The following is a 15,244-nucleotide window of genomic DNA, read 5'->3' as shown; positions in this document are numbered from 1 at the left end:
ATGGAGCTGAATGGAAGAGAGAAGAAGAGTCAAAAAAGGGGTAAAGACAACAAAGCCTTTGAGCCAGAGGTAAGCAAAATATTTGAACATGGTTTAGACTTGTCTCTCAAGATATTCTTAAATAATAGACCCACTGTTTAAAAGGAGTGGAAAGTTTTCAGAACCCTGCAGTCAGGTGAAGAAGAAGCTTTCCTTCAAGTCACCAGCCTGCATTTAAGCAAATACTATGTTTTACTGTGCATCAAACCCAGTTTGATATTGTTTATCTTCATGCTGTGTGTGTGCGTGTGAGACAGGAACAGGATCAGATACACACTGAAGCGGACAGAGCTTTCGAACTTGCCGACCATGCACACAAAGAGAGAGACCAACAGAAAAAGAGGTTGTTGTTTTCGCTGTTCCTGTCGGATTTCTTCTGTTTCATCTGAATCACCAGCCTTCCTCTTGTCCTTTTGATGTCACAGTTTGGTCCTTTCTCCTTATCTGCCCTCTTATCTTTGTGTGCCCAGTTTCCTTGAGAAGAAAATGGAGGCATTCCAGGACTGTTTGGCAGAGCACAGAGGCCAGATCCACCTGATTATACACCTGGCTTTAGCAGCAGGTAAAGTATCTTTGTTAGCATCTGTTAAAGTGTAACCCAGGACCCTAAATGTCTGCCCCCCACATGCTAACAGTGTGTTTACATCAGCCTGAGTATCAACGTGAAGCTTATTTCTTGAATTCGCAGAAAGAGTCTCTCGTTAATTTTCACATCTACGTACACCAAAAATCAATTTGTAGTGTCACTGAAGGCCTCTGAAAGGCTGTTTAATCTGTCTTTGCAAAGCAGTTGTGCTGGTTGTAGTCGATCTACATGCTCTGTGCCTTGGAGCATATTGACATGAGCATGCCTGTGTGTGTGTGTGTGCACAGTAAAACATATACTATGTTTACATCTCCTTGTGATGAACTCCACTGAACTCTCACCTAACCTTCAGTTCTTACTGTAATTTTAAGACAGCAGTTAGTGGTATTGTGAAACTGTATTGATAACATAAAGAAGAAGAAGACAATACCAGAAAATACTGCTGGCTATGACCTACACAACTTGTTATATTGCTCTCAGGTCTGTCTAGTAGCGATTTGTAAATATTTTTGAGATATGTCTGATTTTCAAAAAGAAGAAGCTTTTTGTAAAACCATAAAATAGGTGAATTTAGATTAAATAAATTAGTTCTGCAACACACCAACAACATTTTTACACCTCCCACCATTGTGAAATTTGATAACACATCTAGTTAAAAAGTTTGGTTGATTTTCAGTGTTTGTGAAGGCTCAAAGTTGATTTTCGGGTTCAGCCAAAGAAACAAATAAACCCTCATAACAACTTTTGGACCTCTTAATATGTAATTCTTTGGGAATCCGCAACAAGTCATTTTTTATTCCATTATTTCTTTTATCACATAAATATGAAAAAAGTAATCGCATCATTCTCAGGCTAGTAAAATCAGTATAAACAGCACTGAAAATTGTGCAGAATAGTTGCATTTCTTTTTTATTCCATTTTCATAAGTCAGAGGTGATTCACGTTTACAGATCAAAACACACTGCTTCATTTTGCAGGTCTGTTTGTTTTTCAGCTGTGCAGTTGATCTCTGTGTCACATCGCTAATTTTAGAGAAGTAACTCCACCTCCTCCTGTTTTTTACCTGGAAGATGTGAAGCGTAAGAAAAGATTAGAATCATTTCAATGAAAGAGGTGTAAATGATGCCAGCACAGTGGGACATAATTCATATTAATGCTAAATTTGTTTCAGGCTTCGTTGCCATAGTGATAGCGGCATGTGTCCTGAACTTCCAACGGGCTGTTGGGCTGCTGGTCATCTCCTTGGTAACCGCATTCTTCCTGGTCTGGGATTGGATGATGGAACGCTATGGCGACCGGGTGTGGGAGGAGCTCTATCCTATCAGAAACCTTCTCAGCAGAAACTGGTTTTGGATGAGATGGTGAGAAACGAGATGTTTTTCAAATTGTATTTCAGTTTTCCTTATCAAAGGAAGGAGAGAGGCTTACTGGCCTTTTCAACATGAGGACACTGGAAAAAAAGATGGTAAGCCATCAACAGAAGTCCTCCTCTGTAGCCGTTTCTCTGTCACCTGGCAACGACAGTGTCCTCAGACTGAGGAAATTCATAATCTTAATCTTTCACATTTTCTTTGGCTTCATCTGCTGCTGTTTTGCACATTTATTTGCTATGTTTATTTTTATACTTCAGCTTTTTTAATGAATATATTTCATACTGATTTTACATCCTTAACTGTGAATTGTTGCTCTGACCTACGCTGTTAAGGTCTCTCTGCAAACCAAATTACCTTTGGGATGACAAAAAAGTTGAAGTTGCATAAGCAAAAATATTAGTTTTAAAGTAGCTATAATCAATATTATTTTATATATCAACACTGAATCACATGACTATTTCTGTGTGCAAGATTGAGTGGTAATGAGGAACCTATAGAGAATTATCACCTGATGAAGATTTTCAATGTTTTGACTTTATGGCCTGTACCTTCATCGTTTTAGTCCTCTCACACTGCTCCTGTAGTGTTGTTTTCAGGTCGTGCATGTCGTCTACTAACTGACACCATGTTTAAAAAGCTGATAAGTAACTATCTGCAGAATCTAATCATCTCCTAAGCAATGATCACGCTGACAAACTTTTCTCATGCGAGGAAGTCATCCTGTAGCTTTTCTGCAGTGTTACAGATGTAGAGACGCCTGTCTGCATTCACCTCTCTGCCGTCTCTCTCTCTATCTCTCTCTCTCTCTCTCTCTCTCTCTCTCACTCCCTCTATCTCTCTCTCTCTCTCTCTCTCTCTCTCTCTCTCTCTCCCCCCCCCTCTCTCTCTCTCTGTCTCTCTCTCTCCAGGATAGTGTACATGTTGCTGCTGGTGGCCATGGTGTGCTGGATAGTTCTGGACACAGCCCGGCAAGGGACAAGGCAGCTTGTGTCGTTCGCTGGTTTGCTGCTCTTTATATTCTTAATGTTGCTGTTCTCTAAACACCCATTCAGGGTAAGGGATGCACATGCGCACACACACACACACACACACACACACACAAACACAGACCAACAAATGAACTTTTCATCATGTATGTATGCATGCATGTTGTACATGTGTTGCAGTGGCCTTGGAAAACTTTGCTATGGGGGATCGGGCTACAGTTTATCATTGGTCTGCTGATCCTCAGGACCAGGGCTGGCTTATTGGCCGTGGAATGGGTTGGAAAACAAGCTGAGGTATAAACACACAAAAATAAATTCTTTTCAGTTGACTGTCCTTGTTTTTAAGTGTCTGGCACACAACAGACTTGAACCCAGAAGCGCAACGCACAGTCTGATAAGACCAAAAGTTCTTGCCATCTTTAATTCAATATGAAGCAGAGGTCAAAACAGGCAGGGAGCAGGCGAAAATCAGCAAACAACCAAGGGTTCGGCTAGGCAGAATGAAAAATGATGAAAAGCTTGGGCAGATGTGAACTAGACTTGAATCTGGCAGATAGCGAGTGGCAATGAACCGGTACGTGGCACACATGACTGATTATGGGAAATGGGCAGCAGGTGAATGAATGGGCAGAGGAGATCAGGTGGTGGAAAAGGCGGGAAACGGGAGGACAGGAAGAAGTGGCTGGATCTGGAATAACGTGAGAGTCCGTAACAAAGTGATGCAACAGAGTGAATGTTATGATCTGCCTGTAGTCAAGACAGTTTTCTACCTTTGCTTTGTTTTTGTCTCTTTATTTCCTTGTTAAGTCTCTTTGTTTCCTTCTTTTGTTCCCTAGTTTTGTTTCCTTCCCCTGTATCCATGCTTCCTACTTTTGTGTCCTTGTTTCCTTCTTTTGTTTCCTTGTGTCATCTTTTCATTTCCTTCTTTTCATCTTTTGTTTCCTTGTGTCCCTCTGTTGTTCTTTCCTTCTCTGCCAGCATGAAAGTCTACTGTTATTTTTGGTAAATTCTTACTTGTACTTGTATGCCTGTAGGTTTTGTGTTTCTGTTGCTAACAATTCAAAATGTCCTCCGTACAGGCTTTCCTGATGTACACAAATGTTGGGTCTCAGTTTGTGTTTGGTGACAGTTACACAGACCACTTCTTTGTCTTCAAGGTACGACACACATGATGAAATGAAATGAGGTGACAGTAAAATGGTAACAGTAAACATGAGTGTGACTACATTTGTACTTATGATCTGGTATCTGGACTATCCAGGTTTTTTTGTTTGGGTGTGCAAACATCCGACTTGGACACGTTTCTGATCACGGTCATGTGTGCAGATGAATAATGATGAATGAAAAATAGTCAGGATGATGATGATGACTGTCTCTCTCCAGGTGATGCCAATATTGGTATTTTTGAGCTCTGTCATCTCCATCCTCTACTACATTGGCTTCATGCCCTGGCTCGTTTGCAAGGTGAGAGAAGGAGAAATATTTGAAGGCAAATCAATTATTTCAAGCCATTTATTTTGAAAGAAGATTCTTTAAATATATAAGAAACACAGTTTGAGGAATAAGAGACAAATAATGACGGCTCCAAGTAATTAGACATAAGCATAAATACTCAATAAGGACCATGACTTTTTAATTTATTTATTTTATATATTATTCTTATATATTCCAATTTTCTTACTACAGCTCAGCTATTTTTCCTATTATTTTTTCCCAGATTGGATTCATAATGCAGGTTACCATGGGAACATCTCCAGCAGAATCAATGGCTGCAGCTGGAAATATATTTTTGGGGCAGGTAAACTCCAGTTTAAACACAAAACAGTAACAACAAGTAAATCACTGATATAATCATGTTAATCCATAAATCTGCTAGTCAAAGATGAACCCAGCCGATGTCCTTATCCCCCTCTTTCAGACAGACTCACCTCTCTTGATTCGTCCCTTCGTCAGTGGGCTAACTCGCTCTGAGTTCCATGCTGTGATGACTGGAGGTTTTGCCAGCATCTCTGGTACCATTTTAGGAGCCTACATCTCCTTTGGGGTGAGGAGACAGATGCATGGGAGGAAGGTTAATTGTTGAGGTTATCACAATAAAGTCTATAAGTATGAATATTGAGAAAATACTAAAATACCAAAGATAAAAGTTTGTGGCTTGATGTCATCAACAATCAGTGTTGTGCAACTTGAGCAGCTAGTTCAGCTCACACAGATTAAAATTAACTAGTTCATGTTCATAGTTAATAATTTTGAATTTTCGACTATTAAACAGGTGCCATTAAAACACAGTTCATGAAAAACATCTGTGTTCATAGACAACACTGTCAACAATTGAGTTGTTTAAAGAAGTGGTGAATGATTAAGTTTCCCAGACATGTTATCAAAGATTTCCTCTTGTAGTAACAAATGATTGGCCAATAAATGTATGTATGTTCTATGTGCCTCTCTTTTGAGATTGAGGCATCACACTTGTTGACGGCCTCAGTGATGTCCGCCCCAGCCTCCCTGGCCATCGCCAAGACCTTCTGGCCTGAAACGGAGACCTCCAGTGTAACAGCCAGTCATGACCTCAAAATAGAGCGAGGGTAGGTGATGACAGAATAATCAAACATAATAACATCATATACAGACAATATGAACTGTGATGGAAAAGGTAAAGCCTGCACACTGACCCCAAAGAACAAATTTATTTGAATACACAACATTTCAATTAGGTGTCATTGGGTGAAAACATTTTAACCTTTCAAAGTCCTGACCAGGAACCAATTTTGTCTTTTTACATCAATTTGTGGTTCATTATTATTACATTGACTTAATCTACTGAAATCCAGAACCAACTGCAATATTTCAAATGTCATCAACTCCAGTATGCAGACGACACAGCACTATTTTGATAAGATGTTTTTTGAGAGTTGAGTGTTTATTGTCATTGAAATGTTGCCTGTTTCTCCTCAGAGAGAGTACGAACATATTAGAGGCAGCATCCCGAGGTGCATCTTCTGCTGTAGTTGTAGTCGCCAACATTGTTGTCAACCTCATTGCCTTCCTGGCACTGTTGGCCTTTTTCGATGTTGCTGTGTCCTGGCTGGGCGGGATGTTTGACTATCCACAGCTCAGCTTCTCGGTGATGCCCGCGACCTGACACTCACTCGTACATCAACTCTCCAACATATACTTACTGTATCCAAACAGGGATCCATATATATGCACTCACTCTTTTTCTTTGCTTCTGTCTGTCTCTCCTTTAGCTCATCTGCTCTTATGTCTTCATGCCCCTCTCCTTCATGATGGGTGTTTCGTGGGAGGACAGTTTCATCGTTGCTGAGCTGATCGGCATAAAGACATTTGTCAATGAGCTTGTGGCCTTTCAGAAGCTGGCGGAGTTCATTAGAAGGCGGGAAGCAGGAGGGCCTGAGTATGTGGACAACGTGAAGCAGTATATTTCTGTAAGTCTCATATCTTGAGTTCTTACTCTTTTCTGTGATAGTCGTTCTCATTGACAAGGAGGCTACTTTTTCGGTTTGTCTGTTTGTCAGCAGGGTTACAGAAAAACTACTGGCCCAATTTTCATGAAAATTAGTGGAAGGGTGTAGCAAGGGCCAGATACACAAATTATTTTTCACTTTTTTCAGCATTGCGAGATATGGCAACGGCGGAATAAATGTCCTACATCTTAAAATCCAGTAGATTGTAGTGAAGTTTAGCAGTGACAAAACATAGCCAATTGTAGAAATACGATGACTCCGTATAACAAATCCACATTCACAGGTACCAGTAATCCTCCAGGGTAGCCCAAACATGTAGTTGCTCAAACTTCACACAGAAAGTAGTTGTAGTAGCACCTGGGGACAGTAGTTCCAAGGGAAAACCGGTACAATTCATAACATCGAAACGACAGTAGCAATGCTTTTATCTCAAGTTAAGATGTGGCTGTGGAAATGTAAATGCACACATATCATACAACTAATTATACTCTTACTTGCATCCAAATGTAAACTGTCTGCAATTAACTCCACCAGAGATATTAAGGAAAAATTATTCATCTTTATCCTTCTCAAAAACAAGTTTACGTTTGCGGACTACTGACCTTGGCAGAAGTGGACACTTCTTTTTTTTTTTTTTTCAATAATTTGAGCAAGAATGCGTATCTAATTAGTTGGTCTGGTTAGAGAGCATTATTTAGTACTAACAATCAATCATTGCTGGGTGATGTTTAAGTTAAATTTTTAGCTGAGAGATTCATTGAAGGTACCATGTGGAGGTGTATGTCATAAGCCTTTTTAACAGGCTTATACCATTTCAGGTGCATGGAGATCCTAATGTGATTGGAGGGTCTGAACTCAGGCTTGCAGATAAACCATACTGGAATCGTTGATCTGAAAAAAAAAAAAATTCTTAAGCATACTTTAAGTATATTAAAATATTGTTAAGTATGTTTTTCAGTACATTTATATAAATGCATACTTACTTTAAATAGCGTGAAAGCATGCTTTTAATAAATACACTACTGTGAAACATGTTTTTAGCTAAATGCAAGTTAAATATTTAAAGTGCACATTTAGGATATTTTTTGTCAAATAAGGTATATTTTCAGCAAGTGTGTTAAAACAGTATTTGCATGGTAGCGCACTTAAAATTAATTTATACAGAGCAAAAGTATGTTAATGTTAATGTTAAACTGTCATGACATACTCACTAATCTGTATGTATCTATTTGCCATTCAGTGTAACACACACAGATACACAAACGCATGCACATACGAGGCCAACCTCATACATAAACTTATTTCACACTTCTGATACAACAGCAGGCACATTTATAAAGCTTGTTTTATCATCATCTTAAGATCAAACATCCAGAATCCTGTATCATGCTGTCACTGACAGGAAAAATAGGAAGTGGCCATTTTTTTCCAGACAAAAAGAGGTGCCAAATACTCCAAGAACATTCAGGCATTAATGTGCATTGAATGCATAATGTGGCTGAGGACATATATGTACATTTTGTTCATCTTTCATTCTTAAGTACACTTAAAGTATATTGAAAAAGCTCAAGAAGTATGTAAAAATACTAGTATCCCCATGTAGATGTAATGTATTAATGTGATTTCATGTACACTCATGTTCACAACTTCCATTACATTATAAATGTATTTCAGTAGTACTTTAAAGTGAAGAATAGCATGAGCGAGTATAAAATAATTAGTATATTTGCAGTATATTAAGTATAGTTAAAAAAGTCCCACTTTAGCACAGCCAAGTGTACTTAATACAACTTAAGTTGGACTTTTCTACAACTTAAATAGTATTCAAGTGTAATAAGTACAAAATTAGTCGTCTCAATTTTGCACACTTTTAGTACACTATTTAATAGTCTGGATGCAAGTACACTTTAGCATAGTCAGTATACTAATATTTACCATATTTTAATGTATTTTGCATTCAGCGTGAACATGTCTTAGTTAATAAAACCACAGTACGCCACCAGAGAAGGTCCTGATGTGATAGAGGTTGGTCATGGTATAACATTTGAAACGACCAGCTTTTGGTGAACAATGAAAAAAGGCCCTTATGATACTTATATATGACTGAACTAACAAACCATCTATTATCTACATAATATGACTACATATTATTCTGTGTAGTCACAGTCAAAGTCTGCTTTTTTCACTGAAGAATTTTGCTCTTTCAGGTCCACTCTGAGACCATTGCAACGTACGCTTTGTGTGGATTTTCCAACATCGCTTCCCTGGGCATATCGGTCGGAGCACTGTGTAAGCGCCACCTCATGAGCCGTTAGCAAGGCTGAGCAGCGACGCCAAACACACACACAGGACGATTAAAGTGCAGAAAGCCACTGGCTGGTGTCGTGTGCTGCCAAAGTTTGGTAGTGAAAAAATCCCTAATTGAGTAAACAAATTATTTAAATTCAGCACCAAATGTACGAGATGCACTAGATACAATCACTGCCACACACATAGTGTAGAAATGTACAAGCTCACTTTTATGTCATTTTAATTTATTTATTTACTTTTGGGTGGGCAAGAGTGGGAGTAAGTGGTGACTCCATCTGTTACATTTAGGCAAGTTACATATATGTGAGCTGAATGAGAGGTTTAGCCTGTTTTATTTTGCCTGTGGCTGCCTCGTAGCCTGGAAAACAAAAGGATCCAGCCCTGATCCTCAAACACACACATCAGCAAATTTCCAAAACTTCATGAATGCACTCGCACTCAACTGTCAGCATCTCATGTAACAGATGCCAAGTGTGAATGTGTGTGTTTTTGCAAATGCCTAAAGAAGGGTGGCACAAGACCTTGTATGCTCAACAAGAGCCTCCCTGGATGATTAAAGAAATAAAGCCCGAAAGCCAAAGACAGGTGAAATGTGGGGTCAAGACTTGCAGTTGCAAAATATCTATCAAAGAAAGATTCAGTTCAGAAAGTTCAGAAAAAGACTCCAGTGTAACAATTCTGGCTTTGTGAAAATGTTAAGCATTCATACATTTCAGCACCCTTGACAAGTCAAATGATTAATGATGATTGGTTTGTCCTTCATGAATGGTCTTTAAAATTAAATCTCTTGGTAGCAAAAAAATTCTACAAGTATTAAGTCTTTAATGGACTGAAAAACCGTGTTGATTTTACATTTGCAAGATAAAGATAATGCCAAACAAAAACACATTTTTAATACAGCCAAGAGACTTTCAGTTTGCTGTTTATTTTTTTGATAGAAAACCTGATCGTATTGTACATACATAATGTTTGCTGAACATTACGAAGCAGCTGTTGATGTTCATGTCTCATTTGCATTTCTGGTTTTTTAACATATGTAATTGCTGCTCCAGCGGCCATGGCTCCAGATAGACGCGCTGACATCTCCGGCTGTGGCCTCAGAGCTCTGATCGCCGGCAGCGTCACCTGTTTCATGACAGCTTGTATTGCAGGTGACTCTTCTGTCTGTCATTCATACACACAGTGTATTGACTGTGTAACGTCACGCCTCATTCAAAGCAGTGGGTTTCATTAAAGCATTTAATATCTCAATCAGGTTTGATTCTGAGAAGAATCCCCCCCCCCCAACACACACACACACACACACTCACATACACACACACACACTCACATACACATGTGTCTGCACTGCTTTTAATTTTTTAATTTTTAATGGTTATTCAACTTTGTTGTTTTGCTGATTCAAAAACTGCACCTGAACTTCAGTATTTAGTTCATGCTGGAGATGAAGAAAGTCTGACACCAGAGAGAGCATGTTGCACCGCCATGTTTCTACAGTAGCCTAGAACAGACAAACCAAATAGTGGCTCCAGAGAGAGCCTTTCATGCTTTTCATGGGTTTCATGGCCACTGTGTGTTGTCCCACATGCCGAGAGGTGTAATCACTTTGTTGCAATCTGCCACGCCACCGCTAGCTAACGCTAAATCGTACACACTGGTCCTTTGATAATATGCGCCAAAAATATAAGTAATAAGAAAAGTTTCTTTGTATTCTCATATGAAAGTCCAATCCTGTTTTCTCCCTGTCAAACAAAATGTGATGTTTGCTTACGTAAGCTTGAACCAATCAATTTCAACCAATAATGTCAAGATCTTTAGACTTAGGCCTCTCATTATTTTGATTCCTTTCATTCATTAGAAACACTGATTCAGCAACAGCATCTAACTCTCTACTCAAGTAGCTTGTAATTATCGACTAAACACTTTGATTAAGAGGTATTCAGCTTGTAGGGTTTATAAGCAGTTTGGTCCTGATTTGGTCTTTGCTTATTCGTTGTTACCTACTCATTAGTTTGTCACTGTATTTTGACAAATGTTACCACATAAAACATTTCAAGATATGCATTGTTATTTTCCATCAACAGCACATTCCAAAATATACCGACCGTACAGAGCCATGACCCTAAATATTTTACTGTTATTACAGTAATTTATACAGCATACGAAAATATATAGTTTTTAGATTTTGTAATAAATTGTCATTCTGTTGTTTACTTTTTTCCTACTTTACTTTTATATTACATTTCTTAGTTCAGAATCTGTAGTATATCCTGTCACTCACGTGTTTTTGTGCTTTCTATGATGTTATGATGCTCTGTGGGGTTCTAGGCATGCTGTACATCCCTGATCTTCAGTGTCCATATTTCCTGAGCGCACAGTTCAGCAACACCAACGTGACCAGCAGCTCACAACTAGTCACCTGCTGCACACAGCTATATACCAGGTGTGTGTTTGTGTTTGTGTGTGTGCGTGTGCTTGTACCTGTGCGCTACTCTAACAAGTTGATTTTTAGCCGTTGTTTGTCTTGTGTTTGTACCTGTGGAATAACTGTTTTCCAGCTTTCTGCAGTTATAAATACATCAGCATCACTGTACACAGCTGATGGAGAAGAGAGATACCATGATTCAGTCTTTGTGTGTGTGTCTGTGTGTCTGTGTGTGTGTCTGTGTGTGTTTTACTTGCAGTGTGACGGTGTATGAGCCGTGGAACGTGACGATGGGAGAAGGATTCACTCCGAGCAGTCTGCAACGCTGCTGCACACTCACACCTCCTACACACTTCAACTGCAGCTTGGTGCTTTGATTCACTGTGAACCATTTTTTTGTGTCATTGACGTACGGTACTGCTGTTATAATGCTTTTTCGATAAAGTTGTATACCAAAACAATCATGCCTATTATTTTTTTGTGTATGTGCGCGTGTGCACGTCTGTACCAATTTTTCTATGCATTTATGAGTAAAAGCAAAGCACTAGAGAACATCACCAGTGTAAAACAAGGATCACGTCAACATATGAATCAATAGATACAAAATGTAAGAGGACACAGTATAAGTAATGCAGTGCAGTAAAGCAAGTGGAAGATAAGAAAATAAAGGAAAAATTTAAGGAATGAATGAGGAATGAAAAATGTTGCATATTTATTAACTTTTTAGCTGCAGTTTAAGGCACAAGTGAGAATATTTTTCTCTAAAAAGACAAGTTAACACTTCCCTGATAGAATTTAAACTCATAGAGAAATGTTTTAAGACTTAGACTTGAATTTATTTATTTGTTTTGTATTCTTGAATTACGTCTGCATCAGTGTAGAGGCATGAATGTACATGTGTCTATATGACCATACAGCGATATATTGCATGTATCTTTATGGTTCTCTTTCAGACACGAACACATACAATTTCTTTTTTTGCACAGTGCCGGATAATCGCACATGCCTCGATTATATATGAGGCTGATGCAGAGTAATATGAAATTCATGAAACATCTTTTTTGATTATCCAGTAGATGAGATTTTTCCATAGTTTTTAGTCACTCAGTTCATGGGATATAACTGAGCACATATACTAAGTACATTTACTCAAGTACAGCACGACAATTCAGATGCAAATATGGCACCATTTAATCCATTTATTTGATAGCTTTAGTGGCTATTTACTTTGCAGATTAGAAAATAATAATACAAAATCTAATCAACAAATTATGACAGATTATCATAGATTAAGGTAAGAATGTATTTGTTTCCTGAGGGGAAATTCACAAACTACCCAGCGATATATAAAGTAATTAAAAATATCACCACCTTTAGCAGCTACAACATTAAATGAACACATTAATCTGTCAGTAACTATAATCACATAATACAATATATATTGTTCTGAAATAGATAATTCTGCATTTTAAGCAGTTTTACTTATTTTGATACTTGCTGATATTTTGCAACCAAAACTTGTGTACTTTCATTTAAATTGAATTTTCATCCATGACTTTTACTCATAACAGAGGTTTTTTTTACATTGTGGTGTCACCACTTCAGTAAAGAATGGAGTACTTCTTCCACCGTCTTGCTTTTATATATAATATATGTAGACTTTTAGTTACCAGTGGTAAACCTGGACATGAACATTTTATTCTCAATGATAATTTGAGCAGCTAATCTGTGTTTTCTCACATTTATCTTTTATACGTTTACGTTGTATGTACAGTATGCGCTGCCTGCAGCTGTCCTTTCCTCTGGAGGACGTCGTAGACAGAGTAACGATTTAACACCACATGACACAGGAGCTGCAGAATCATTTTCAAGGCAAAAGAGAAAAGAAAACCAGGAGAACATCTGTCTATGTGTGTGATAGACGTGTCAAAAACTGCACCTGACTTTTCTCTGCCTTGCCTGAACGGACCGGGTGTTGCAGTCACATATAAAAGCAGTGTATTTCCTGGCCACTGGATGTCACTGGTGTCTTCTTTTTCCCATTTGGTAACGTCAGATTCATCAGGGCCACCATAGACCAGTCACTCATCGTGGTTTGGCTGTTAGACCAATTGTCCAAGTAAGTATCTCATTAATACTGACAGAAATGATACTCTCAGACCGCCCACCAGACAAAGAGGAGGGTATCAAGGGTGTCAACATCTGCATGTGTGAGACGAGCATGCAGTCACAGAGTCGGCAAATGACAGTCTCTTCATTAAATCCGCCACAAGCTAAAGGTCAGATGGCTCCCTTCTCGGCGGGCAGGAGGTGTGTTCACATGTGTGAATTTCACACACCCACAGAGAGAGAACATTAGACTCAGCCATCAGATGCTGTCACACAGGACATTTTTAGGCTCTGTGTTACCATGTGTCCCCCATAGAGGAAAAAAAAAAAAAAGAAAAAAGAAATGACAGTATGCTCATTTTTATGTTTGTCAGCAACGTCAGTAAAACTTTAAAGCATGGAGCTGTTAGCTGAGGAGCGGAAAGCAAACACCCTGTATCAGGGATTGCTAAGGAGTCGGCTGATTTCAGTGTCTCTCTGGGTAAGAACAAAAACAAAGTAGAAGACAACATTTTTTTAGTTTGTCTTATTTGATTGAATCTATAGCATTTTGTTTTCATGAAGTGGGATTTTGCTGCTTCAAACATGGGATCTTTTGAATTCTATATAATCTCATTGGCTAATGCATGAAAATAATCTTAATATACGATACAACATTCTGTGTGTAAAAATCAGCTGTTTGTCCGACACTGACACATGTACAGTGATGTGTGTAATCCCTTTTAGATGTCGAAATCAATCAGAACTGTGTGAAGATAAAGAAATACCTGGAATTAAAAACATCTGGCTGAACATTACATCAGTTGTAAGTTAAAAGTCTTAAATTAAAAATGTTGACTTGTTAGTAGAATAAGCCATAAGAGGCTAAAAGCAAACGCTCAAACTGGACAAAGGACGTTCACACTAATCTTTATTCTGGGAAAGTAGCTCACACATGTATTTTTAACATTTTTAACATGTAATCTTGGAATAATTATAGAAAGCATGAAGTACCTTAAAGAAAACAAATTAACGACCCGATCTAAAGTCTGTAAATATATTATTTGTGTGTATAGTATTTCACTTAAATGTGTTCAAATTTAAACGCACCAACACACTGATTGTGAATCACATCTCCATTTTTTAATCACACTTTAATGTTACCTTTACTGCAGCAGCACGGAGGAAGATACAAGGATAGAAGTAAAGAGAAAGGTGGAGTAAAAGTGAGAAACACAGAGACGTAGGAAAAACAGAGACGAAGAGGTCGAGTATTAGAGGGCTGAGACTGGTGGATATTGGATTGTCATGTAGCACCACTCCAACCGAAGGAGAAGGGGATGAAGAGGAGGAGAGAGACACTGAATGATGGTGATGGAGTTGTCATCCACCAGCACTCCAATGAGCACACAAAGGAGGAGGAACAGAGGGAGGGAGGCCGCTGGGATGAAGGATGCATATGGAGGTGGATTGAGGGAACGGTAGAAAAATAGATTGACTGAAACTGGAGTTTGGAAGGATTCACAGGAGCACTTAGAAGAATGATTAGAAAAGACAGAGCAGGTAAGAGCAGGAAAAAAGGATCAGGGGCTGATGAAGATGGAGCAATGAAGTTACACATCAGCGGAGGTGATGATTGGATAGATAGATAGATGGATGGATGGATGGATGGATAGATGGATGGATGGATGGATGGATAACCATCTTATTTACAATGTTATCAAGCAACACAAACATTTACGTGACCATTGTGCCTAATCACTGTCCTCCATGACATGCTCCCTGCTTAACAAACTTTAATTGATGCCTTAATTGCTCGTTGACACGTAATTACATGGACGTGTCTCAGTGCCGAGTGAGAAATTAAACAGGAGAATCCCTGACAAATGTGTGCAGACGATCAGACGCTGCGCTACGTTAATTGTGGTGAACAGTGGAGAGGCATGTTTCTC

At 38.7% G+C, this 15,244-nt stretch overlaps 1 protein-coding gene across 1 annotated transcript; it reads left to right on the top strand.

Moving 5' to 3' along the window:
* LOC121606231 (solute carrier family 28 member 3-like) lies at window positions 1-11,581 on the top strand. Its single transcript, XM_041936426.1, has 17 exons — window positions 1-69; window positions 297-382; window positions 510-601; window positions 1,797-1,986; window positions 2,907-3,051; window positions 3,165-3,278; window positions 4,064-4,141; window positions 4,368-4,448; window positions 4,702-4,782; window positions 4,903-5,028; window positions 5,439-5,569; window positions 5,940-6,108; window positions 6,233-6,430; window positions 8,677-8,758; window positions 9,832-9,930; window positions 11,108-11,222; window positions 11,464-11,581. Exons 1-17 carry the CDS (start codon window positions 1-3, stop codon window positions 11,579-11,581), a joined length of 1,974 nt encoding a protein of 657 aa, XP_041792360.1.
* Window positions 11,582-15,244: the final 3,663 nt, after the last annotated feature.

Source organism: Chelmon rostratus, chromosome 5, assembly GCF_017976325.1.
Source record: "Chelmon rostratus isolate fCheRos1 chromosome 5, fCheRos1.pri, whole genome shotgun sequence".
NCBI lineage: Eukaryota > Metazoa > Chordata > Actinopteri > Chaetodontiformes > Chaetodontidae > Chelmon > Chelmon rostratus.
The sequence above is the reverse complement of the archived record's forward strand: the minus strand, read 5'-3'. Positions and strand labels throughout refer to the sequence as shown.